The sequence below is a fragment of the Salvelinus fontinalis genome, unplaced genomic scaffold (assembly GCF_029448725.1).
Source record: "Salvelinus fontinalis isolate EN_2023a unplaced genomic scaffold, ASM2944872v1 scaffold_0322, whole genome shotgun sequence".
In the NCBI taxonomy this organism is placed as follows: domain Eukaryota; kingdom Metazoa; phylum Chordata; class Actinopteri; order Salmoniformes; family Salmonidae; genus Salvelinus; species Salvelinus fontinalis.
In genome coordinates, this window is record NW_026600531.1 from 51,502 (window position 1) to 78,211 (window position 26,710).

Here is a 26,710-nt window from a genome sequence, read left to right on the forward strand (position 1 = left end):
TGTTTGATGATTAGTAAGTAGGTAAACACGCTGCTCTATGTAGTTTTTCTAGTCCATTTGTAACGGTGGGTGCAATTGTAACCTATGCCATCTACCTGAAATATGCACTTTTTTCTAACAAAACCTATCCCATACCATAAATATGTTATCAGACTGTCATCTGATGAGTTTTTTTCTTGGTTAGGGGCTATAAATATCTTAGTTTAGCCGAATTGGTGATAGCTACTGGTGTTGGTGGACAAATAAAAGATGGTGGATTATGCTAATGTGTTTTTAGGTAATAGATGTACATCTTTACATATTGTGTCTTCCCTGTAAAACATTTTAAAAATCGGACATGTTGGCTGGATTCACAAGATCTGTGTCTTTCATTAGCTGTATTGGACTTTAATGTGTGAAAGTTAAATATTTGAAAAAAATATTTTTTTTGAATTTCGCGGCACTGGTTTTTCAGTGGGGGTGGGGGGGGGAGTGCCGCTAGCGGCACCCTCATCCTAGACAGGTTAAAGCTCATTGACTGATGTGTAGTTTGTAACGCTCCTCACTTGGTAATACAGGAAAATGCCACAACAAGAGAAAGACAGATGAATTGAGAGAGAGAAAGAAAGACAGACAGACAGAATGAGAATATCCAAATTGTTTATTTGAGTACATGTTTATTAGGGTACACACACACACACAGTCTCTCTCAATTTGATTCAGTTCTCTCTCTAGGTGCAGTGCTGGGCCAGACAGTCGCAGGCGGTGACAGACAGAACGTTGTGATGTGTCAGTGTTCCATTAGAACACAGCAGCGGAACGCTCAGAGGCTCTGTCGCCACAGAAGCACAACACACACACTCCCTCTCCACAGCGTTAGTCTCCAGGGAATATACACTCTTACTACGACACTTCCCCTGAAAGAGAGAGAGAGAAAGAGGAAGAACATTATAAAATCATTAGACACAAAAACAAGTGTGCAGTTAAAATTGGCAATAAACACACAGATTTCTTTACTCAGGGCCGTGGGGTGAGACAGGGATGCAGCTTGAGCCCCACCCTCTTCAACAAATATATCAATAAAATGGCGAGGGCACTAGAACAGTCTGCAGCACCCGGCCTCACGCGAGATCTGTCCACAACCAAGGAGGGCCTTCAGCAGTACCTAGATCTTCTGTGCAGATTCTGTCAGACCGGCGCCCTGACAGTGAATCTCAGTAAAACAAAAATAATGGTGTCCCAAAAAAGGTCCAGTAGCCAAGACAACAAATACAAATTCTTTCTAGACACTGTTGCTGTCACACCCTGATCTGTTTCAGGGTGTGACCTGTCTTTGTGCTTGTCTCCACCCTCCAGGTGTCGGCCATCTTCCCCAGTATCCTCAGTGTATTTATACCTGTGTTTTGTCCCGTGCTCCTGTCTTTCTCTAGTTCCTGTTTTCCCGTTTTTGACCATTCTGCCCTGACCCTGACTGTCGTTTTGTACCTTGTCACACCTCCCTGGATTACTGACCCATGCAAGCCCTGACCCTGAGCCTGCATGCCGTTCTGTACATGACCTCTGCCTGCCCTTGACCTGTCGTTTGCCTGACCCCTGTTTTTGTAATTAACTTTTGCTACTTCGAAACTGTCTGTACCTGGGTCTTTTCCTGAGCCTTGATAGTTGCCCTAGAGCACACAAAAATATACAGTTGAAGTCGGAAGTTTACATACACCTTGGCCAAATACATTTAAAGTCAGTATTTCACAATTCCTGACAGTTAATCCTAGTACAAATTTCCTGTTTTAGGTGAGTTAGGATCACCACTTTATTTTAAGAATGTGACCTGTCAGAATAATAGTAGACAGAATAATTTATTTCAGCTTTTATTTCTTTCATCACATTCCCAGTGGGTCAGAAGTTTACATACACTCAATTAGTACATTTACATTTACATTTAAGTAATTTAGCAGACGCTCTTATCCAGAGCGACTTACAAATTGGTGCATTCACCTAATGACATCCAGTGAAACAGCCACTTTACAATAGTGCATCTAAATCTTTTAGGGGGGGGGGGGCAGAAGGATTGCTTTATCCTAGGTATTCCTTGAAGAGGTGGGGTTTCAGGTGTCTCCGGAAGGTGGTGATTGACTCCGCTGTCCTGGCGTCGTGAGGGAGTTTGTTCCACCATTGGGGTGCCAGAGCAGCGAACAGTTTTGACTGGGCTGAGCGGGAACTGTACTTCCTCAGTGGTAGGGAGGCGAGCAGGCCAGAGGTGGATGAACGCAGTGCCCTTGTTTGGGTGTAGGGCCTGATCAGAGCCTGAAGGTACTGAGGTGCCGTTCCCCTCACAGCTCCGTAGGCAAGCACCATGGTCTTGTAGCGGATGCGAGCTTCAACTGGAAGCCAGTGGAGAGAGCGGAGGAGCGGGGTGACGTGAGAGAACTTGGGAAGGTTGAACACCAGACGGGCTGCGGCGTTCTGGATGAGTTGTAGGGGTTTGATGGCACAGGCAGGGAGCCCAGCCAACAGCGAGTTGCAGTAATCCAGACGGGAGATGACAAGTGCCTGGATTAGGACCTGCGCCGCTTCCTGTGTGAGGCAGGGTCGTACTCTGCGGATGTTGTAGAGCATGAACCTACAGGAACGGGCCACCGCCTTGATGTTAGTTGAGAACGACAGGGTGTTGTCCAGGATCACGCCAAGGTTCTTAGCGCTCTGGGAGGAGGACACAATGGAGTTGTCAACCGTGATGGCGAGATCATGGAACGGGCAGTCCTTCCCCGGGAGGAAGAGCAGCTCCGTCTTGCCGAGGTTCAGCTTGAGGTGGTGATCCGTCATCCACACTGATATGTCTGCCAGACATGCAGAGATGCGATTCGCCACCTGGTCATCAGAAGGGGGAAAGGAGAAGATTAATTGTGTGTCGTCTGCATAGCAGTGATAGGAGAGACCATGTGAGGTTATGACAGAGCCAAGTGACTTGGTGTATAGCGAGAATAGGAGAGGGCCTAGAACAGAGCCCTGGGGGACACCAGTGGTGAGAGCGCGTGGTGAGGAGACAGATTCTCGCCACGCCACCTGGTAGGAGCGACCTGTCAGGTAGGACGCGTGGGAAGACGAAGAGAGAGCAGTAGGAGTAGCAGTGTTATCTATGGTGAGCCATGTTTCCGACAGTGCCAAGAAGTCGAGGGACTGGAGGGACGCATAGGCTGAGATGAGCTCTGCCTTGTTGGCCGCGGATCGGCAGTTCCAGAGGCTACCGGAGACCTGGAACTCCACGTGGGTCGTGCGGGCTGGGACCACCAGGTTAGGGTGGGCGCGGCCACGCGGTGTGAAGCGTTTGTATGGTCTGTGCAGAGAGGAGAGAACAGGGATAGACAGACACATAGTTGACAGGCTACAGAAGAGGCTACGCTAAAGCAAAGGAGATTAGAATGACAAGTGGGCTACACGTCTCGAATGTTCAGAAAGTTAAGCTTACGTTGCAAAAAATAAAAGTAAAATAAAAGATCTGATTGACTAAAATGATATAGTACTGCTGGCTGGTGAAGTAGCCTGGCTAGCAGTGGCTGCGTTGTTGAAAGTGAAGCTGGCTAGGTGACCTCGACAATTTCTCTAAATTTCTCTAAACTACACAATTATCATGGATACAAGGACAGCAAAGACAACTAGCTAACACTACGCTAATCAAGTCGTTCCGTTGTAATGTAAGTTTCTACAGTGCTGCTATTCGGTAGAAGTTGGCTAGCTAGCAGTGTTAGCTAGCAGTGTTGGCTAGGTAGGAGGACGGCAGCGCGGCAGGCGAAAATAGCTGGCTAGCTAACCGATAATTACTCAAAGCTACACAATTATCTTAGATACAAAGATAGCAAAGAAAACTATGTAGCTAGCTAACAATACACAAATCAAGTCGTTCCGTTGTAATGTAATCGTTTCTACAGTGCTGCTAATCGGTGGCTAGCTGGCTAGCTAGCAGGGTTGACTACGCTACGTTACGTTACGTTAGGACGAGAATACCTGGCTAGCGAACCTCAGCGAACCTCGATAACTACACAATTATCTTTGATACAAAGACGGCTATGTAGCCAGCTAAGTAGCTAGCTAAGATCAAACAAATCAAAGATAGCAAAGACAACTGTGTAGCCAGCCAACACTACACTAATCAAGTCGTTCCGTTGTAATGCACTCGTTTCTACAATGCTGCTATTCGGTGGCAGGCTGGCTAGCTAGCAGTGTTGGCTACGTTGCGTTACGTTAGGACGAAAATAGCTGGCTAGCGAACCTCAATAACTACACAATTATGTTTGATACAAAGACGGCTATGTAGCTAGCTAAGATCAAACAAATCAAACCTTTGTACTGTAATGAAAATGAAAATCAGACCGTTGTACTATAATGAAAGGTAATGAAAAGTTATACTACTATTGGGTAGACGGTGGACGTTTGCTAGCTGGCTAGCTGCTGGGCAGATAGCAGTGTGGACTACGATAGACGACGAAATACGATAATTACGCAATTATCTTTGATACACAGACGGCTATGTAGCTAGCTAAGAAGAAATTGCTAAGGTTGGACAAATTAAACCGTTGTACTGTAATGAAATGTAATGAAAAGTTATACTACCTGCAGAGCAAATGCGACCGCTCGCTCCAAACCGGATGTCAACAACAATACCTGGTACTCTTTGACGATATTCCCTCTGGCAGCTGCACGCAACAAAAGTATTTGGTAACAAAAGTATTTGGTAACAAAAGTATTTGGTAGCATTGCCTTTAAATTGTTTAACTTGGGTCAAACGTTTCAGGTAGCCTTCCACAAGCTTCCCACAATAAGTTGGATGAATTTTCCCCCATTCTTCCTGACAAACCTGGTGTAACTGAGTCAGGTTTGTTAGGCCTCCTTACTCGAACATACTTTTTCAGTTCTGCCCACAAATTTTTTATGGGATTGAGGTCAGGGCTTTGTGTTGGCAACTCCAATACCTTGACTTTCTTGTCCTTAAGCCATTTTTCCACAACTTTGGAAGCATGCTTTGGGTCATTGTCCATTTGGAAGACACATTTGCGACCAAGATTTAACTTCACTAGGGTAGGGGGCAGCATTCGTAATTTTGGATGAAATGCATGCCCAAATTAAACTGCCTGCTTCTCGGGCCCAGAAGATATGATATGGATATAACTGGTAGATTTGGATAGAAAACACTCTAACATTTCCAAAATTGTTAAAATAGTGTCTGTGAGTATAACAGATGTCTCGTTCTGACCATAGTTCTTGTGTGTTTTACTTGTTTTAGTGTTGGTCAGGACGTGAGCTGGGTGGGCATTCTATGTTGTGTGTCTAGTTTGTCTGTTTCTATGTTTGGCCTAATATGGTTCTCAATCAGAGGTAGGTGTTTTGTGTTGTCTCTGATTGGGAATCATATTTAGGTGGCTTGTTTTGTGTTGGGGTTTGTGGGTGGTTGTCTTCTGTCTTTGTGTTCTGCACCAGATAGGACTGTCTCGGTTTTCACGTTTGTTATTTTGTATTTTGTATAGTGTTCACGTTATCGTCTCTTTGTTTATTAAACATGTTGATCACTAGCCGCGCTGCAATTTTGGTCCTCTCCTTCACCAACGGAAGAAAACCGTTACAACAGAACTGATTTGACAGGCAAAAACCTGAGAAAAATCTATTCAGGAAGTAGTTATTTATTTGGTTTTGTAGTTATCTAGTCAATGCCATTACAGAATCCATTGACTTAGGACTCAAATTGCAGTTTCTATGCCTTCCACTAAATGTCAACAGTCTTTAGAAATTGTTTCAGGCTTGTATTCTGAAAATGAAGAAGTAAGAGCAGTCGGAATGAGTGGGCCCTAAAGTGTCACAGAGCTTTTTCATGCGCGAGACCAAGAGAATGCCTTTCTTGTTTACCTTTTAAATTGATGACGTTATTGTCCGGTTTAAATATTATCGATTATTTAGGCTAAAACCTAACTGAGGAATGAATATAAACATCGTTTGACATGTTTCTATGAACTTTACGGATACAATTTGGAATTTTTTGTCTTCCTGTTTTGACTGCGTTTGAGCCTGTGGATTACTAAAGAAAACGCACAAACAAAACTGAGGTTTTTGGATATAAAGAGACTTTATCGAACAAAAGGCACATTTATTGAGTAAATTAATGTCTGCTGAGTGTAACCATATGAAGATCATCAAAGGTAAGGGATTAATTTTATCTCTATTTTTGACATGTGTAACTGTTCTACTTGGCTGGCTACTGTTTGTAATGATTTGTCTAGTGGGCTATGTTCTCAAATAATCATAAGGTGTGCTTTCGTCGTAAAGCATTTTTTAAAATCTGACACCGTGGTTGGATTCACAAGAAGTTCATCTTTAAACCTATGTAAAATATGTATTTTTTCTGAATTTTTATAATGAGTATTTCTGTATTTGAATTTGACGCCCAGCAGTTTCACTGGCTGTTGAAGAGGTGGGACGCTACCGTCTCACGTGCCCAAGAGAGGTTAACTTCATGACTGATGTCTTGAAATGTTTCTTCAATATATCCACATAATTTTCCTGCCTCATGATGCCATCTATTTTGTGAAGTGCACCAGTCCCTCCTGCAACAAAGCACCCCCACAACATGATGCTGCCACCCCCGTGCTTCACAGATGGGATGGTGTTCTTCGGCTTGCAAGCTTCACTCTTTTTCCTCCAAACATAACAATGGTCATTATGGCCAAACAGTTCTATTTTTGTTTCATTAGACAAGAGGACATTTCTCCAAAAAGTACAATCTTTGTCCCCATGTGCAGTTGCAAACCGTAGTCTGGCTTTTTTATGGCGGTTTTGGAGCAGTGGCTTCTTCCTTGCTGAGCGGCCTTTCAGGTTATGTCGATATAGGACTCGTTTTACTGTGGATATAGATACGTTTGTACCCGTTTCCTACAGCATCTTCACAAGGTCCTTTGCTGTTGTTCTGGGATTAATTTGCTCTTTTTTGCACCAAAGTACGTTCATCTCTAGGAGACAGAATGCATCTCCTTCCTGAGCGGTATGATGGCTGCGTGGTCCCATGGTGTTTATACTTGCGTACTATTGTTTGTACAGATGAACGTGGTACCTTTAGACGTTTGGAAATTTCTCCCAAGGATGAACCAGACTTGTGGAGGTCTACAATTTATTTTCTGAGGTCTTGGCTGATTTCTTTTGATTTTCCCAAGATGTCAAGCAAAGAGGCACTGAATTTGAAGTTAAGCCTTGAAATACATCCACAGGTACATCTCCAATTGACTCAAATTATGTCAATTAGCCTATCAGAAACTTCTAAAGCCATGACATAATTTCTGAAATTTTCCAAGCTGTTTAAAGGCACAGTCACCTTATTGTATGTCAACTTCTGACCAACTAGAATTGTGATACAGTGAATTCGAAGTGAAACAATCTGTCTGTAAACAATTGTTGGAAAAATTACTTATGTCATGCACAAAGTAGATGTCCTAACAGACTAAGCAAAACTATAGTTTGTTAACAAGACATTTGTGGAGTGGTTGAAAAATGAGTTTTAATGACTCCAACTTAAGTGTATGTAAACTTCCGACTTCAACTGTACCTACCTCTGCCTAATCATCAACATAAGGCAATGAACTATCTGAGAGACAAGGCAAAAATTGCCTTCTACGCCATCAAAAGTAACATAAAATTCCACATCCCAATTAGGATCTGGCTAAAAATACCTTAACCTGTTGAGGCTGGGGGCGCTGTTGTCACTATTTATGCTAATCGTGTAATTTTTGAAACGGCTTCCCACAAAATTCTTGATCGTACAATATGCATATTATTATTATTATTGGATAGAAAACAGTCTATCGTTTCTATAGGAGTTGAAATTTTGTCTCTAAGTGGAACAGAACCCATTCTACAGCAATTTCCCTGACATGGAGTCAGATTTCAGAAATGTTGGCCCCTGATCTGGAGTCAGTTAAAAGGCCACAGTTATTGCTATGAGTATACGGACACTGCTTACGTCTTCCCCTGGATGCCTTTACGTGATGACGATTTGAATGGGGTCGATTGCGCGTTCACAGGCACTACAAATTAAAAAACCCTGTAGCTAGGAACTCTTTTCTTGCTGCGTTATGCGCCTGGAGGACATCGACCCGCACTTGTTCCAAGCATTAGTGGAGGGAGTAATATTACTCTGGTCATGTTTCTACTCGTTATAGGAGTTAAAAACATCATAAGGTAGTTAATTTAAAGCGTTTTATAGCAATTTATATCCGTTTAGTGCGATTTTGGGACATTTATTTCTGAAACGCTGTGAATTGCTGGGCACGCTTCCAGTTCATCCCGAACGCAGTTGGCATTTCCACATGGCAAGAGGACAGCTTTCCACCAAAAGACGATTAGACCCAAGAAAGGATCCTTTGCCCAAGATACTGATGGAAGAACAGCTCAAAGTAGGACATTTTTATTATGATAAATCGTGTTTCTGTCGAAAAATGTTAGTGGCTTAGGACGCCATGTTTTTTGACGTAGCTTCGCTTGGCGCAAACTGTATTGAAAAGTAAGGATCATTTAAAAAATGTAATTCCGCGATTGTATTAAGAATTAAATTGTCTATCAATCCCTGTCCACCCTATATTTTTTAGTCACGTTTATGAGTATTTATGTATAAGAGTAGATCACTGTCTAATATGGCGCACGGACATTTTCTCACCAGCTGGGCTACATTTCACATTGTCTAACCATGATTTTGGTGGCTAAATATAAACATTTTCGATCAAACTCTATATGGATTGTGTAATATGATGTTACAGGAGTGTCATCTGAAGAATTCTGAGAAGGTTAGTGAAAAAATTAATATATTTTGGCGATGTTGACGTTATCGCTCACTTTGGCTAGAATCAATGCTGGGCTGCTATGTGCTATGTGCTATGCTAATATAACGATTTATTGTGTTTTCGCTGTAAGACACTTAGAAAATCTGAAATATTGTCTGTATTCACAGGATCTGTGTCTTTCGATTAGTGTATGCTGTGTATATTTACGAAATGTTTGATGATTAGTATTAGGTAAACACGTTGCTCTATGTAGTTATTCTAGTCCATTTGTGACGGTGGGTGCAATTGTAACCTATGACATCTACCTGAAATATGCACATTTTTCTAACAAAACCTATCCTATACCATAAATATGTTATCAGACTGTCATCTGATGAGTTTTTTTCTTGGTTAGGGGCTATAAATATCTTAGTTTAGCCGAATTGGTGATAGCTACTGGTGTTGGTGGACAAATAAAAGATGGTGGATTATGCTAATGTGTTTTTAGGTAATAGATTTACATCTTTACATATTGTGTCTTCCCTGTAAAACATTTAAAAAATCGGACATGTTGGCTGGATTCACAAGATCTGTGTCTTTCATTAGCTGTATTGGACTTTAATGTGTGAAAGTTAAATATTTAAAAAAAATATTTTTTTTGAATTTCGCGGCTCTGCCTTTTCAGTGGGGGTGGGGGGGAGTGCCGCTAGCGGCACCCTCAGCCTAGACAGGTTAAGTCAGTTATATAACACATTGCCCTCTATGGTTGTGAAGTCTGTGCCCTCTATGGTTGTGAAGTCTGGGTCCACTCACCAACAAAGAATTCACAACATTGGACAAAGACCCAATTGAGACTGCATGTAGAATACTGCAAGAATAACAGCATTAGGACAATACCTGCTAGTTATCAAAATCCAGAAAAAAAGCTGTTCAATTCAACAACCACCTAAAAGGAAGCGATGCTTACACATTCCACCACAAAGCCCTCACCTTCAGAGAGATGAACCTGGAGAAGAGTCGCTGGTTTCAGGGGCTTTGTTCACGGGGGGGCAGGGTAGCCTAGTGGTTAGAGCGTTGGACTAGTAACCGAAAGGTTGCAAGTTCAAATCCCCAAGCTGACAAGGTACAAATCTGTCGTTCTGCCCCTGAACAGGCAGTTAACCCACTGTTCCTAGGCCGTCATTGAAAATAAGAATTTGTTCTTAACTGACTTGCCTAGTTAAATAAAGGTTAAAAAAAAAAAAAAAAAAAAAAAAAAACACAAACAGACCCCACACATCCCCAGAACAACAACACAAATAGACACAACCAAATTATGAGAAAGCAAAAAGGTAACAATTTGACACACTGGAAAGAATCAACCTAAAAACAGACCTAATTTGAATGGTATCTGGCCCTAAACAGAGAGTACACAGTGGTAGAATACCTGATTACTGTAACTGACCCCAAATTAAGACAATCCTGAACATAGCCTTACTATTGAGAGAGACCTGGCTTTCAAGGGACGGCAGGCTATGTGCACACTGCCTACAAAATGAGATGTAAACTGAGCGGGCACTTCCTAACCTCCTGCGAAATGAATGACCACCTTCGAGATATTTCCCACAGATCACACGGACCCACAAAGAAGTTGAAAGAAAATCATTGATAAACTATCATATCGGTTAGGGTAAATACCACCGTGTTCAGTCACAGCAGCTTTGTGACCTGTTGCCATGAGAACAGGGCATCCAGGTGGAACACAACCAATGTTTATCTGTTTATTTACTACTATTCATACTATTTGCACGTTGCCAGAACACTTTACACAGCTGATAATATAACACTTGAAATGTATTCATCTTTTTCAACCCTGAGTATTTACTGTCTCCTCACTTTGGTTTATTTCACTTGCTTTGGCAATGTAAACATGTTTTCCATGCCAATAAAGTCCCTTTGCATTGAGTGAGGGAGAGAGGGTGAGAGAGAGGGAGAGAGAGAAAGGGAGGGTGAGGGAGAGAGAGGGGGAGAGAGAGCGGGAGAGAGATAGAGGGAAGGAGGGAGAGCGAGAGGGGGGGGGGGGGGGTCATAATATATTGTTGTCTTACCTACTTTAATTAACTCATCACTAAGTCCCACTCCCCTTCGTTACTGTTCGCAACCTCGGTCAACATTTTCCCAGGAAGCCCAATTTGGAGAAAACCCCTCACAAGGATCTCAAACTGTGTTTTTAATAGAGAATGAAATAAAACAATGCTGATCTGTGCTGATCAGGAGTTGAACTGTGTTGAACCATCAAATGAAGTAGTGTGTCTAATCACTGGGTGTCTCTGGATGCATTGTCCATGCAGTCAAAGTCTCATTCTATGTTTCTGGTCAAAGCTACTTACCACTTTTGACCTGTTTCAAGAAGCAAGATGTATGTTGCATGTACGTCACTACTTCACAGGAGAGGCATTTCAACTTTTTGTTTTACATTTATTTGCATCAAAATGCTTTTTCTGGCAGAAATTCCATCTTGAACATGTGAACTTTCATGTGTCTTCATAACAAACTTATATGCCTTCTGAATATATTAATACAATTTTTAATTATGAGCCTGGTTGGTTTAGCCATGGAAACATACAGGAACTTTCCCACTAGCCATGATTGGCTGAGATAATGGATATACCGGGAGATGAGTTTGGATTGGTGGTGCCATGTAGCTGCTCAGCAGGACAATCCTTTCTACCTTTTTTTAAAGATATCATGAAGACCTGAAAAAGTTTTGCTACTGCTCTCTACATTACTGCCCTGAAATTAATAGCGCTATCGACAGAGATTAGTGGGAACAAGTTGTGATGGACAACTTTCTGGAGGACGATCGTGCTGACTCTCCCTGAATGAACATTTATCAAACAATGAGGAAATCCCTGATTCAATAAAAAAAAATATTGAACCAGTCTACTGATGACAGTGGTGGGGAAGAAACGGGGGGAAGAAACAGTGCCGCTGTCACGGAAACAAGTTGAGCTAGTTTTGGATTGCCCGGTGGAAGCAGAGAGATGATTGCCAAATGCAGAGAGAGTCCAAAAGAGAACACATTTAGTCAGAAAGTTGTTTTCATTTTAAGTTAAAGCTTACTGTTAGCTAGATAGTTAATTTTAGCTGGCTGGCTCTTTAGCTAACATTACGTGTATGATCTGTGTAGTAATATTATTCGTATCGCAGAAAGCCATTTGTATTGGTAGTTATAGCCTTATTTTTGCTAGCTAGCTAACATTGACCACCAGTTGGTTAGCTTTAGCTACCTGCAGACTCATGCATGGTAGTATTACCGCATTCAAAACAACTGGGAACTTGGAAAAATGCGAGGTCAAATCATGACATCAGTAATGTTCAGGTCTGAAAGTCGGAGCTCTAGAAAGAGGCCCGAGTTCGAATTCAAAATTGGATGACCGTTTTAATAAATAAATAAAATTCTGATTGTTGTTCTGAACACGGCATTATAGTTGGGATTAGGATTCATTGTTTAGCTAGCTACATGTATTTAACAAAATACTGCACTATGCGATAACCATTGCACTGCACCGTTTACACCTTCTGTATCCTGTGCATGTGACACACTTAGATTTTATTTGATATAGTGTGTGTTTACCAGAGACAGAAATGTGAAAAACAACATGACCTGTAGGAAAGTCAGATTAAGATATAGGCAAAGGACTAGATAAAGTAATAATAAAAAAAAAAACGTTTTGCTACTACATTCAGCACTTTTAGTTAGCTAGCTAACAGACATTTGGAAAAATGTGTCATATTAACTATGGTTAGCATTAGCAACGTTTTCAATGAGAGCTAGCTAACCAGCTAGCTAGCAAACCAGCTAGCTAGCTAACCAGCTAACTAGCTAACCAGCTAACCAGCTAACCAGCTAGCTAGCAAACCATGCAACAGAAACATTTTGGATTTGAAAAACACTTCAACAGTCTCAATATTTCAGCTATCAGTTGCAAGTAGTTACCCCTGATACACTTTTAAATTATATAGCCATAAAAAAATATTTGTTAAATTAAAAACTATAAGTTTTGTTGACTGTTGCTATCCATCAAAAAATTCAGATTGGTTGCCCAAACCATGTATTGTGTGTTTAAGAGTGAGAGTCTCCGCTAAATATTTGTGTGTGTTCTCACCTCACAGTAGTGTAGTTCTATCTGTTGTTGTGACTGACAGTCGTCCACTTTGATGTAGTTGAGTGTTCCCACTGTCTTCCTACACTCTGGCTCTGTACCTACAGATACACACACACACTCAGTACACCTACACTCTGGCTCTGTACCTACAGATACACACACACACTCAGTACCGACACCAACACACACACACACTCAGTACCGACACCAACACACACACACACTCAGTACCGACACCAACACACACTCTGTACCGACACCAACACACACTCTGTACCGACACGAACACACACTCTGTACCGACACCAACACACACTCTGTACCAACACCAACACACACACACACACACACACACACACTCAGTACACCTACACAATAAGGACACACACTCAGTACACACACTCAGTATAAACACACACAGTTAATAATATAAACACACACACACATTACAATCACACAGTACAGACACAAACACAAGGTACAAGGTACACAAGCTACAAACACCCTGTAGATGATACTCACACATCTCACAGCAGCTGGTTCCTATCTGGCTGATCTTCCCCTGAACACAGAGACGGTTAGACATTTCATATAATATAAAACACATCAAAGACATACCATATATAAAACACAACAGAGACATTTGATATAGATACACTACACGGCCAAATGTATGTGGACACCTTCTCGTCCAACATCTCATTCCAAAATCATGGGCATTAACATGGAGCTGGTCCCCATATTGCTGCTATAACAGCCTCCACTCTTCTGGGAAGGCTTTCCACTAGATGTTGGAACATTGCTGCTATAACAGCCTCCACCCTTCTGGAAAGGCTTTCCACTAGATGTTGGAACATTGCTGCTATAACAGCCTCCACTCTTCTGGGAAGGCTTTCCACTAGATGTTGGAACATTGCTGCTCTAACAGCCTCCACTCTTCTGGGAAGGCTTTGCACTAGATGATGGAACATTGCTGCTATAACAGCCTCCACTCTTCTGGGAAGGCTTTCCACTAGATGATGGAACATTGCTGCTATAACAGCCTCCACTCTTCTGGGAAGGCTTTCCATTAGATGTTGGAACATTGCTGCTATAACAGCCTCCACTCTTCTGGGAAGGCTTTCCACTAGATGTTGGAACATTGCTGCTATAACAGCCTCCACTCTTCTGGGAAGGCTTTCCACTAGATGTTGGAACATTGCTGCTATAACAGCCTCCACTCTTCTGGGAAGGTTTTCCACTAGATGTTGGAACATTGCTGCTATGACAGACTCCAGTCTTCTGGGAAGGCTTTCCACTAGATGTTGGAGCATTGCTGCTATAACAGTCTCCACTCTTCTGGGAAGGCTTTCCACTAGATGTTGGAACATTGCTGCGGGGGACTTGCTGCCATTCAGCCACAAGAGTATTAGTGAGGTCGGGCACTGATGTTGGGGGATTAGGTCTGGCTCACAGTCGGCGTTCCAATTCATCCCAAAGGTGTTCGATGGGGTTGAGTTCAGGGCTCTGTGCAGGCCAGTCAAGTTCTTCCACATTGATGTCGACAAATCATTTCTGTATGGACCTGCTTTGTGCACAGGAGCATTGTCATGCTGAAACAGGAAAGGGCCTTCCCCAAACTGTTCAAACAAAGTTGGAAACGAAGAATTGTCTAGAATGTCAGTGTATGCTGTAGTGTTAAGATACCCCTTCACTGGAATTAAAGGGCCTAGCCCGAAACATGAAAGACAGCCCCAGACCATTATTCCCTCTCCACCAAACTTTACAGTTGGCACTATGCATTGGGCCAGGTAGCTTTCTGTTGACAATCCGCCAAACCCATATTTGTCCGTTGGACTGCCAGATGGTGAAGCGTGATTCATCACTCCGGAGAACGCGTTTCCACTGAGTCCAATGGCACCAAGCTTTACACCACTCCAGCCAACGCTTGGCATTGCGCTTGGTGATCTTAGGCTTGTGTGTGGCTGCTCGACCATGGAAACCCATTTCATGAAGCACCCGACGAACAGTTCTTGTGCTGACGTTACTTCCAGAGGAAGTTTAGAACTCAGTAGTGAGTGTTGCAACCGAGGACAGATTATTTTTCAGCACTCGGCAGTCCCATTCTGTAAGCTTGTGTGGTCTACCACTTCGTGGCTCAGACAGTGTTGCTCCTAGACATTTCCACTTCACGATAACAACACACAGATTTTACCGGGGAAGCTTTTGCAGGGCAGAAATTTTATGAACTGATTTGTTTGAAAGGTGGCATCTTATGACAGTGCCACATTGAAAGTCACTGTGCTCTTCAGTAAGGCCATTCTACTACCAATGTTTGTCTATGGAGATTGCATGGCGGTGTCCTCGATTTTATACACCTGTCAGCAACCGGTGTGGCTGAAATAGCTGAATTCACTAATTTGAAGGGTTGTCTACATACCTTTGGACATGTAGTGTTTGTGGAGCTGTAATGTGTAAAATGTGGTAGTGTTGTGGTTGGATGTAGGTGGTGTTGTGTTGTATTGAGGGTTAGCGTTGGATAGTAGGTGGTGTTGTATTGTTGTCTTATATTAGGGTTCGAGTTAGGTTCAGGTGGTCATAGGGAGTTTCTCAACATGGATGCTCCCGTGCTCCACCCTATCATGCTCTGAGTGCATTCTCCCACGACGTTCCCTGGAGGAGGAGAGTGTGGAGAACACATACAACTATACATAGCCAGTAATCCCTATTGACTTACTATGGGCTTGTGATCTAGACACACTGCTTATTGTAGGCAGGTAACCATGCCAATGTTAACACTGTATGTATTTATTAACGCATCAGGAAAAACTATTGAAGTCAGGCAACATATGAGACGTGAATTGACCACTTTTCATTCCAAAGTGTATTTTCTGTCACTTCAGTTTAATTCCAGCCGCCATTGTTTTCAAGAAACGTTGCGTCTTTGTTTTACATGGTTGCGTCATATTTCTGTGCATACTTTCAGATGAAGCAGCGACGCTTCAAAATATGTACCAACGGAGTACGCACCCGAGAAGTGTCTCTGTACTCACACTTTCATTTGGACACATAACATGACCCTCCCGTGGTGCAATGTGCTCAAAGCTCAGAGCACGGTAGTACGGTAGTACGGTAGCACAGTAGTACGGTAGTACAGTAGTACAGTAGTACAGTAGCACAGTAGCACAGTAGTACAGTAGTACAGTAGTACAGTAGCACAGTAGTACGGTAGTACAGTAGCACAGTAGTACAGTAATACGGTAGTACAGTAGTACAGTAGCACAGTAGTACGGTAGTACAGTAGCACAGTAGTACAGTAATACGGTAGTACAGTAGTACAGTAGCACAGTAGTACGGTAGTACAGTAGCACAGTAGTACGGTAGTACAGTAGCACAGTAGTACGGTAGTACAGTAGCACAGTAGTACGGTAGTACAGTAGCACAGTAGTACGGTAGTACAGTAGTACGGTAGTACAGTAATACAGTAATACGGTAGTACAGTAGTACAGTAGCACAGTGGTACAGTAGTACAGTAGTACAGTAGTACAGTAGCACAGTAGTACAGTAGCACAGTAGTACGGTAGTACAGTAATACAGTAATACGGTAGTACAGTAGTACAGTAGCACAGTGGTACAGTAGTACAGTAGTACAGTAGCACAGTAGTACAGTAGCACAGTAGCACAGTAGTACAGTAGTACAGTAGTACAGTAGTACGGTAGCACAGTAGTACGGTAGTACGGTAGTACAGTAGTACGGTAGTACAGTAGCACAGTAGTACGGTAGTACGGTAGTACAGTAGTACGGTAGTACAGTAGTACAGTAGTACGGTAGTACGGTAGTACAGTAGTACGGTAGTACAGTAGTACAGTAGTACGGTAGTACGGTAGTACAGTAGTACGGTAGTACAGTAGTACAGTAGTACGGTAGTACAGTAGTACGGTAGCACAGTAGTGTTGTTTGGTGGTGGTATTGTGGTTATAGTGTTGTGATGAGGGTTAATGGTTGTGTTGTGATGAGGGTTAATGGTTGTGTTGTGATGAGGGTTAATGGTTGTGTTGTGGTTATAGTGTTGTGATGAGGGTTAATGGTTGTATTGTGGTTGTGTTGTGGTTATAGTGTTGTGATGAGGGTTAATGGTTGTATTGTGGTTGTGTTGTGGTTATAGTGTTGTGATGAGGGTTAATGGTTGTGTCGTGATGAGGGTTAATGGTTGTGTCGTGATGAGGGTTAATGGTTGTGTTGTGATGAGGGTTAATGGTTGTGATGTGATGAGGGTTAATGGTTGTGTCGTGGTTGTGTTGTGGTTATAGTGTTGTGATGAGGGTTAATGGTTGTGTTGTGATGAGGGTTAATGGTTGTGTTGTGATGAGGGTTAATGGTTGTGTCGTGGTTGTGTTGTGGTTATAGTGTTGTGATGAGGGTTAATGGTTGTGTTGTGATGAGGGTTAATGGTTGTGTCGTGGTTGTGTTGTGGTTATAGTGTTGTGATGAGGGTTAATGGTTGTGTTGTGATGAGGGTTAATGGTTGTGTCGTGGTTGTGTTGTGGTTATAGTGTTGTGATGAGGGTTAATGGTTGTGATGTGATGAGGGTTAATGGTTGTGTTGTGATGAGGGTTAATGGTTGTGTTGTGATGAGGGTTAATGGTTGTGTTGTGGTTGTGTTGTGGTTGTGTTGTGATGAGGGTTAATGGTTGTATTGTGATGAGGGTTAATGGTTGTGATGAGGGTTAATGGTTGTGTTGTGGTTGTGTTGTGGTTATAGTGTTGTGATGAGGGTTAATGGTTGTGTTGTGGTGAGGGTTAATGGTTGTGTTGTGATGAGGGTTAATGGTTGTGTTGTGGTTGTGTTGTGGTTGTGTTGTGATGAGGGTTAATGGTTGTATTGTGATGAGGGTTAATGGTTGTGATGAGGGTTAATGGTTGTGTTGTGATGAGGGTTAATGGTTGTGTTGTGATGAGGGTTAATGGTTGTGTTGTGATGAGGGTTAATGGTTGTGTTGTGGTTATGTTGTGGTTGTGATGTGATGAGGGTTAATGGTTGTGATGTGATGAGGGTTAATGGTTGTGTTGTGATGAGGGTTAATGGTTGTGATGTGATGAGGGTTAATGGTTGTGATGTGATGAGGGTTAATGGTTGTGTTGTGGTTATAGTGTTGTGATGAGGGTTAATGGTTGTGTTGTGGTTGTGTTGTGATGAGGGTTAATGGTTGTGATGAGGGTTAATGGTTGTATTGTGGTTGTGTTGTGGTTGTGTTGTGATGAGGGTTAATGGTTGTGTTGTGATGAGGGTTAATGGTTGTATTGTGGTTGTGTTGTGGTTGTATTGTGATGAGGGTTAATGGTTGTGTTGTGGTTGTGTTGTGGTTGTGTTGTGATGAGGGTTAATGGTTGTGGTGAGGGTTAATGGTTGTATTGTGGTTGTATTGTGGTTGTGTTGTGATGAGGGTTAATGGTTGTGATGTGATGAGGGTTAATGGTTGTGTTGTGGTTGTGTTGTGATGAGGGTTAATGGTTGTGATGTGATGAGGGTTAATGGTTGTGTCGTGATGAGGGTTAATGGTTGTATTGTGGTTGTGTTGTGATGAGGGTTAATGGTTGTATTGTGGTTGTATTGTGGTTGTATTGTGGTTGTATTGTGGTTGTATTGTGGTTGTGTTGTGGTTGTGTTGTGGTTGTATTGTGGTTGTGTTGTGGTTGTGTTGTGGTTGTGTTGTGGTTGTATTGTGGTTGTATTGTGGTTGTATTGTGGTTGTATTGTGGTTATAGTGTTGTGATGCATCCATACCCCCTGGTCCAGACAGAGTTGGCGGTCGAGAGAAGGGCAGGTGGTCACTCTGGTCTGGAGAACCAGATCTCCTTTACTGTTGACACCACAGGAGTACTGACTACAGCCTTCATTTAGACTGCTGTTGACCTGTAGGGTTAGAGACAGGGGGTTAGAGTAGAGCTAGTTAACTGTTGACCTGTAGGGTGAGAGACAGGGGGTTAGAGTAGAGCTAGTTTACTGTTGACCTGTAGGGTGAGAGACAGGGGGTTAGAGTAGAGCTAGTTTACTGTTGACCTGTAGGGTGAGAGACAGGGGGTTAGAGTAGAGTTAGTTAACTGTTGACCTGTAGGGTGAGAGACAGGGGGTTAGAGTAGAGTTAGTTAACTGTTGACCTGTAGGGTTAGAGACAGGGGGTTAGAGTAGAGTTAGTTAACTGTTGACCTGTAGGGTGAGAGACAGGGGGTTAGAGTAGAGTTAGTTAACTGTTGACCTGTAGGGTGAGAGACAGGGGGTTAGAGTAGAGCTAGTTTACTGTTGACCTGTAGGGTGAGAGACAGGGGGTTAGAGTAGAGCTAGTTAACTGTTGACCTGTAGGGTTAGAGACAGGGGGTTAGAGTAGAGCTAGTTAACTGTTGACCTGTAGGGTTAGAGACAGAGGGTTAGAGTAGAGTTAGTTAACTGTTGACCTGTAGGGTCAGAGACAGGGGGTTAGAGTAGAGTTAGTTTACTGTTGACCTGTAGGGTGAGAGACAGGGGGTTAGAGTAGAGCTAGTTTACTGTTGACCTGTAGGGTGAGAGACAGGGGGTTAGAGTAGAGTTAGTTTACTGTTGACCTGTAGGGTGAGAGACAGGGGGTTAGAGTAGAGCTAGTTTACTGTTGACCTGTAGGGTGAGAGACAGGGGGTTAGAGTAGAGTTAGTTAACTGTTGACCTGTAGGGTCAGAGACAGGGGGTTAGAGTAGAGCTAGTTTACTGTTGACCTGTAGGGTGAGAGACAGGGGGTTAGAGTAGAGTTAGTTAACTGTTGACCTGTAGGGTGAGAGACAGGGGGTTAGAGTAGAGCTAGTTTACTGTTGACCTGTAGGGTGAGAGACAGGGGGTTAGAGTAGAGCTAGTTTACTGTTGACCTGTAGGGTTAGAGTAGAGCTAGTTAACTGTTGACCTGTAGGGTGAGAGACAGGGGGTTAGAGTAGAGCTAGTTAACTGTTGACCTGTAGGGTTAGAGACAGGGGGTTAGAGTAGAGATAGTTAACTGTTGACCTGTAGGGTGAGAGACAGGGGGTTAGAGTAGAGTTAGTTAACTGTTGACCTGTAGGGTGAGAGACAGGGGGTTAGAGTAGAGTTAGTTAACTGTTGACCTGTAGGGTGAGAGACAGGGGGTTAGAGTTTGAGTAAAGTAGAGTTTTGTGTGTGTGTGCGTGTGCGTGCGTTAGTGTGTGTGTGTCTAACCTTGACAGTGATGAAGTGTCCATCAGGTCGTTGGATGGTGCAGGCAGTGGCAACACAGCGATCACAACACGAATCTGGCACCTCTTCTAGAGTATAGCCCTGCAGCACACACACATCTCTTAAAGGGATGTTTCAAAGGCCATTTTATTCCAGAATGCTCACCGCAGACAGCTAGAGTGGAGAGGTGAGAAACATGATGGTGATGATGGTGGTGATGATGATGATGATGGTAGTGATGATGGTCTTAGTGATGATGGTGATGATGATGATGGTGGTGATGATGATGATGATGGTAGTGATGATGGTCTTAGTGATGATGGTGATGATGATGGTGATGATGGTGTTGGTGATGATGATGATGATGATGATCTTAGTGATGATGGTGATGATGATGGTTGCCAGAAAAAAGGACTTAGGAAAAATTTAATTGGCTCAGAACAGGGCAGCACGTCTGGCCCTGGGGTGCATACAGTGAGTTAATATTAATAATATGCATGTCAATTTCTACTGGCTCAAAGTGGAGGAGAGATTGACTTCATCACTACTTGTATTTATGAGAGGTATTGACATGTTGAATACACCGAGCTATCTGTCTTAACTACTGGCACACAATTCAGACACCCATGCATACCCCACAAGACATGCCACAAGAGGTCTCATCACAGTCCCCAAGTCCAGAACAGACTATGGGAGACGCACAGTACTACATAGAGCCAGGACTACATGGAACTCTATTCCACAGTACTACATAGAGCCATGACTACATGGAACTCTATTCCACAGTACTACATAGAGCCATGACTACATGGAACTCTATTCCACAGTATTACATAGAGCCATGACTACATGGAACTCTATTCCACAGTACTACATAGAGCCATGACTACATGGAACTCTATTCCACAGTACTACATAGAGCCATGACTACATGGAACTCTATTCCACAGTACTACATAGAGTCATGACTACATGGAACTCTATTCCACAGTACTACATAGAGCCATGACTACATGGAACTCTATTCCACAGTACTACATAGAGCCATGACTACATGGAACTCTATTCCACAGTACTACATAGAGCCATGACTACATGGAACTCTATTCCACAGTACTACATAGAGCCATGACTACATGGAACTCTATTCCACATCAGGTAACTGATGCAGCAGTAGAAACAGATTTAAAAACAGATAAAAAACACCTTATGGAACAGCGGGGACTGTGAAGCAACACAAATATTGGCACAGACACATGCATACATACGCACTATACACACACACACACACACGATAACATACGCACTGTGGTGGAGTAGGGGCCTGAGGGCACACAGTGTGTTGTGAAATCTGTGAATATATTGTAATGTTTTAAAATTGTATAAATGGCCCTAACTTAGCTGTAAACCAGGAAGAGTAGCTGCTGCCTTGGTTACTTGCTGATATGTCCAAAGCCCTTGAACGAGTAGATCAAGCAAAGCTCCTGCAAAAGCTATCTTTCCAAGGTTACTAGCCTGGCTCCACAGCTTTATCACCAGAAGAAGACAGAGGGTGATGGTTACTAGCCTGGCTCCACAGCTATACCACCAGAAGAAGACAGCGGGTGATGGTTACTAGCCTGGCTCCACAGCTTTATCACCAGAAGAAGACCGAGGGTGATGGTTACTAGCCTGGCTACACAGCTTTATCACCAGAAGAAGACAGAGGGGGATGGTTACTAGCCTGGCTCCACAGCTTTATCACCAGAAGAAGACAGAGGGTGATTGTTACTAGCCTGGCTACACAGCTTTATCACCAGAAGAAGACAGAGGGTGATGGTTACTAGCCTGGCTCCACAGCTTTATCACCAGAAGAAGACAGAGGGTGATGGTTACTAGCCTGGCTCCACAGCTTTATCACCAGAAGAAGACAGAGGGTGATGGTTACTAGCCTGGCTCCACAGCTTTATCACCAGAAGAAGACAGAGGGTGATGGTTACTAGCCTGGCTCCACAGCTACACCACCAGAAGAAGACAGAGGGGGATGGTTACTAGCCTGGCTACACAGCTTTATCACCAGAAGAAGACAGAGGGTGATGGTTACTAGCCTGGCTCCACAGCTACACCACCAGAAGAAGACAGAGGGTGATGGTTACTCGCCTGGCTACACACCTACACTTTTTTATAGACCGAGTCACTGGGGCTTCCTGCTTTAATTTTAGCTTGTAAGCAGGAATCAGGAGTATAGAGTTGTGGTCAGATACACCAAATGGAGGGCGAAGGAGAGCTTTGTACGTGTCTCTGTGTGTGGAGTACAGGTGATTTTTTTTTTTTCCCCCTCTGGTTGCACATTTAACATGTTGATAGAAATTTGGTAGAACTGATTTAAGTTTCCCTGCATTAAAGTCTCCGGGCACTAGGAGCGCCGCCTCTGGGTGAGCGGTTTCCTGTTTGCTTATTTCCTTATACAGCTGACTGAGTGCGGTCTTAGTGCCAGCATTTGTCTGTTGTGGTAAATAAACAGCCACGAAAAGTACAGCTGAAAACTCTCTAGGCAAGTAGTGTGGCCTGCAATTTATCACAATATACTCTACTTCAGGCGAGCAAAATCTAGAGACTTCCTTAGATTTTGTGCACCAGCTGTTATTTACAAATATGCACAGACCGCCCCCCATCATCTTACCGGAGTGTGCTGTTCTATCTTGCCGGTGCAGCGTATATCCCGCTAGCTGAATATCCATGTCATCATTCAGCCACGATTCCGTGACACATAGGATATTACAGTTTTTGATGTCCCGTTGGTAGGATATTCGTGATCGTACCTTGTCTAATTTATTGTCCATTGATTGCACTTTGGCGAATAGTATTGACGGTAACGGCAGCTTTTCCAGCCGCCTTCGCCGGGTCCTGACCAGGCATTCCGGCTCTTTGTCCTCTGTACCTGCATCGCTTCCTCTGGCAAATAATGGGGATGTCGGTCCTGTGGGGTCTTTGGAGAATGTCTTGTGCGTCGTCTTTGTTGTAGAAAAAATCTTTGTCTAATCCGAGGTGAGTGATCGCTGGCCTGTCATCTAATCCGAGGTGAGGGATCGCTGGCCTGTCATCTAATCCGAGGTGAGGGATCGCTGGCCTGTCATCTAATCCGAGGTGAGGGATCGCTGGCCTGATATCTAATCCGAGGTGAGTGATCGCTGGCCTGATATCTAATCCAAGGTGAGGGATCGCTGGCCTGATATCTAATCCGAGGTGAGTGATCGCTGGCCTGTCATCTAATCGGAGGTGAGTGATCGCTGGCCTGATATCTAATCCGAGGTGAGTGATCGCTGGCCTGATATCTAATCCGAGGTGAGTGATCGCTGGCCTGTCATCTAATCCGAGGTAAGTGATCGCTGGCCTGTCATCTAATCCGAGGTGAGTGATCGCTGTCCTGTCATCTAATCCGAGGTGAGTGATCGCTGTCCTGTCATCTAATCCGAGGTGAGTGATCGCTGGCCTGTCATCTAATCCGAGGTGAGGGATCGCTGGCCTGATATCTAATCCGAGGTGAGGGATCGCTGGCCTGATATCTAATCCGAGGTGAGTGATCGCTGGGCTGATATCTAATCCGAGGTGAGTGATCGCTGGCCTGTCATCTAATCCGAGGTGAGTGATCGCTGGCCTGATATCTAATCCGAGGTGAGTGATCGCTGTCCTCATATCTAATCCGAGGTGAGGGATCGCTGGCCTGATATATAATCCGAGGTGAGTGATCGCTGTCCTGTCATCTAATCCGAGGTGAGGGATCGCTGGCCTGTCATCTAATCCGAGGTGAGGGATCGCTGGCCTGATATCTAATCCGAGGTGAGTGATCGCTGGCCTGATATCTAATCCAAGGTGAGGGATCGCTGGCCTGATATCTAATCCGAGGTGAGTGATCGCTGGCCTGTCATCTAATCCGAGGTGAGTGATCGCTGGCCTGATATCTAATCCGAGGTGAGTGATCGCTGGCCTGATATCTAATCCGAGGTGAGTGATCGCTGGCCTGTCATCTAATCCGAGGTGAGTGATCGCTGGCCTGTCATCTAATCCGAGGTGAGTGATCGCTGTCCTGTCATCTAATCCGAGGTGAGTGATCGCTGTCCTGTCATCTAATCCGAGGTGAGTGATCGCTGGCCTGTCATCTAATCCGAGGTGAGGGATCGCTGGCCTGATATCTAATCCGAGGTGAGGGATCGCTGGCCTGATATCTAATCTGAGGTGAGTGATCGCTGGGCTGATATCTAATCCGAGGTGAGTGATCGCTGGCCTGTCATCTAATCCGAGGTGAGTGATCGCTGGCCTGATATCTAATCCGAGGTGAGTGATCGCTGGCCTGATATCTAATCCGAGGTGTGGGATCGCTGGCCTGATATCTAATCCGAGGTGAGTGATCGCTGTCCTCATATCTAATCCGAGGTGAGGGATCGCTGGCCTGATATATAATCCGAGGTGAGTGATCGCTGTCCTGTCATCTAATCCGAGGTGAGTGATCGCTGGCCTGATATCTAATCCGAGGTGAGGGATCGCTGTCCTGTCATCTAATCCGAGGTGAGGGATCGCTGGCCTGATATCTAATCCGAGGTGAGGGATCGCTGTCCTGATATCTAATCCGAGGTGAGGGATCGCTGGCCTGATATCTAATCCGAGGTGAGTGATCGCTGTCCTGTCATCTAATCCGAGGTGAGGGATCGCTGGTCTGTCATCTAATCCGAGGTGAGTGATCGCTGGCCTGATATCTAATCCGAGGTGAGGGATCGCTGGCCTGATCTCTAATCCGAGGTGAGGGATCGCTGGCCTGATATCTAATCCGAGGTGAGGGATCGCTGTCCTGTCATCTAATCCGAGGTGAGTGATCGCTGGCCTGATATCTAATCCGAGGTGAGGGATCGCTGGCCTGATATCTAATCCGAGGTGAGGGATCGCTGTCCTGTCATCTAATCCGAGGTGAGGGATCGCTGTCCTGATATCTAATCCGAGGTGAGTGATCGCTGTCCTGATATCTAATCCGAGGTGAGGGATCGCTGTCCTGTCATCTAATCCGAGGTGAGGGATCGCTGGCCTGATATCTAATCCGAGGTGAGTGATCGCTGTCCTGTCATCTAATCCGAGGTGAGGGATCGCTGGCCTAATATCTAATCCGAGGTGAGTGATCGCTGGCCTGATATCTAATCCGAGGTGAGTGATCGCTGTCCTGTCATCTAATCCGAGGTGAGTGATCGCTGTCCTGTCATCTAATCCGAGGTGAGGGATCGCTGTCCTGTCATCTAATCCGAGGTGAGGGATCGCTGGTCTGTCATCTAATCCGAGGTGAGTGATTGCTGGCCTGATATCTAATCCGAGGTGAGGGATCGCTGGCCTGATCTCTAATCCGAGGTGAGGGATCGCTGGCCTGATATCTAATCCGAGGTGAGGGATCGCTGTCCTGTCATCTAATCCGAGGTGAGGGATCGCTGTCCTGATATCTAATCCGAGGTGAGTGATCGCTGTCCTGATATCTAATCCGAGGTGAGGGATCGCTGTCCTGTCATCTAATCCGAGGTGAGGGATCGCTGTCCTGATATCTAATCCGAGGTGAGTGATCGCTGTCCTGATATCTAATCCGAGGTGAGGGATCGCTGTCCTGTCATCTAATCCGAGGTGAGGGATCGCTGGCCTGATATCTAATCCGAGGTGAGTGATCGCTGTCCTGTCATCTAATCCGAGGTGAGGGATCGCTGGCCTAATATCTAATCCGAGGTGAGTGATCGCTGGCCTGATATCTAATCCGAGGTGAGTGATCGCTGTCCTGTCATCTAATCCGAGGTGAGTGATCGCTGTCCTGTCATCTAATCTGAGGTGAGGGATCGCTGGCCTGATATCTAATCCGAGGTGAGGGATCGCTGGCCTGATATCTAATCCGAGGTGAGTGATCGCTGTCCTGTCATCTAATCCGAGGTGAGGGATCGCTGGCCTAATATCTAATCCGAGGTGAGTGATCGCTGGCCTGATATCTAATCCGAGGTGAGTGATCGCTGTCCTGTCATCTAATCCGAGGTGAGTGATCGCTGTCCTGTCATTTAATCTGAGGTGAGGGATCGCTGGCCTGATATCTAATCCGAGGTGAGGGATCGCTGGCCTGATATCTAATCCGAGGTGAGTGATTGCTGTCCTGTCATCTAATCCGAGGTGAGTGATCGCTGTCCTGTCATCTAATCCGAGGTGAGTGATCGCTGGCCTGTCATCTAATCCGAGGTGAGTGATCGCTGGCCTGTCATCTAATCCGAGGTGAGTGATCGCTGTCCTGTCATCTAATCCGAGGTGAGTGATCGCTGTCCTGTCATCTAATCCGAGGTGAGTGATCGCTGTCCTGTCATCTAATCCGAGGTGAGTGATCGCTGTCCTGTCATCTAATCCGAGGTGAGTGATCGCTGTCCTGTCATCTAATCCGAGGTGAGTGATCGCTGTCCTGTCATCTAATCCGAGGTGAGTGATCGCTGTCCTGTCATCTAATCCGAGGTGAGTGATCGCTGTCCTGTCATCTAATCCGAGGTGAGTGATCGCTGTCCTGTCATCTAATCCGAGGTGAGTGATCGCTGTCCTGTCATCTAATCCGAGGTGAGTGAT

General features: G+C 44.4%; 1 protein-coding gene across 1 annotated transcript in view; it reads right to left on the reverse strand.

The window, feature by feature from the left end:
- Positions 1 to 622: 622 nt before the first annotated feature.
- The window catches only part of LOC129845586 (von Willebrand factor-like), a 110,680-nt gene continuing 84,592 nt past the window's right edge, over positions 623 to 26,710 (reverse strand). Inside the window, exons 23-27 of the mRNA XM_055913435.1 lie at positions 20,114 to 20,212; positions 18,683 to 18,811; positions 13,439 to 13,478; positions 12,917 to 13,014; positions 623 to 896 (exon numbers count right to left, since the gene is read on the reverse strand). Coding sequence (XP_055769410.1) covers positions 711 to 896; positions 12,917 to 13,014; positions 13,439 to 13,478; positions 18,683 to 18,811; positions 20,114 to 20,212 — 552 coding nt within the window. The 3' untranslated portion in view covers positions 623 to 710. The remainder of the gene's footprint in view (positions 897 to 12,916; positions 13,015 to 13,438; positions 13,479 to 18,682; positions 18,812 to 20,113; positions 20,213 to 26,710) is intronic.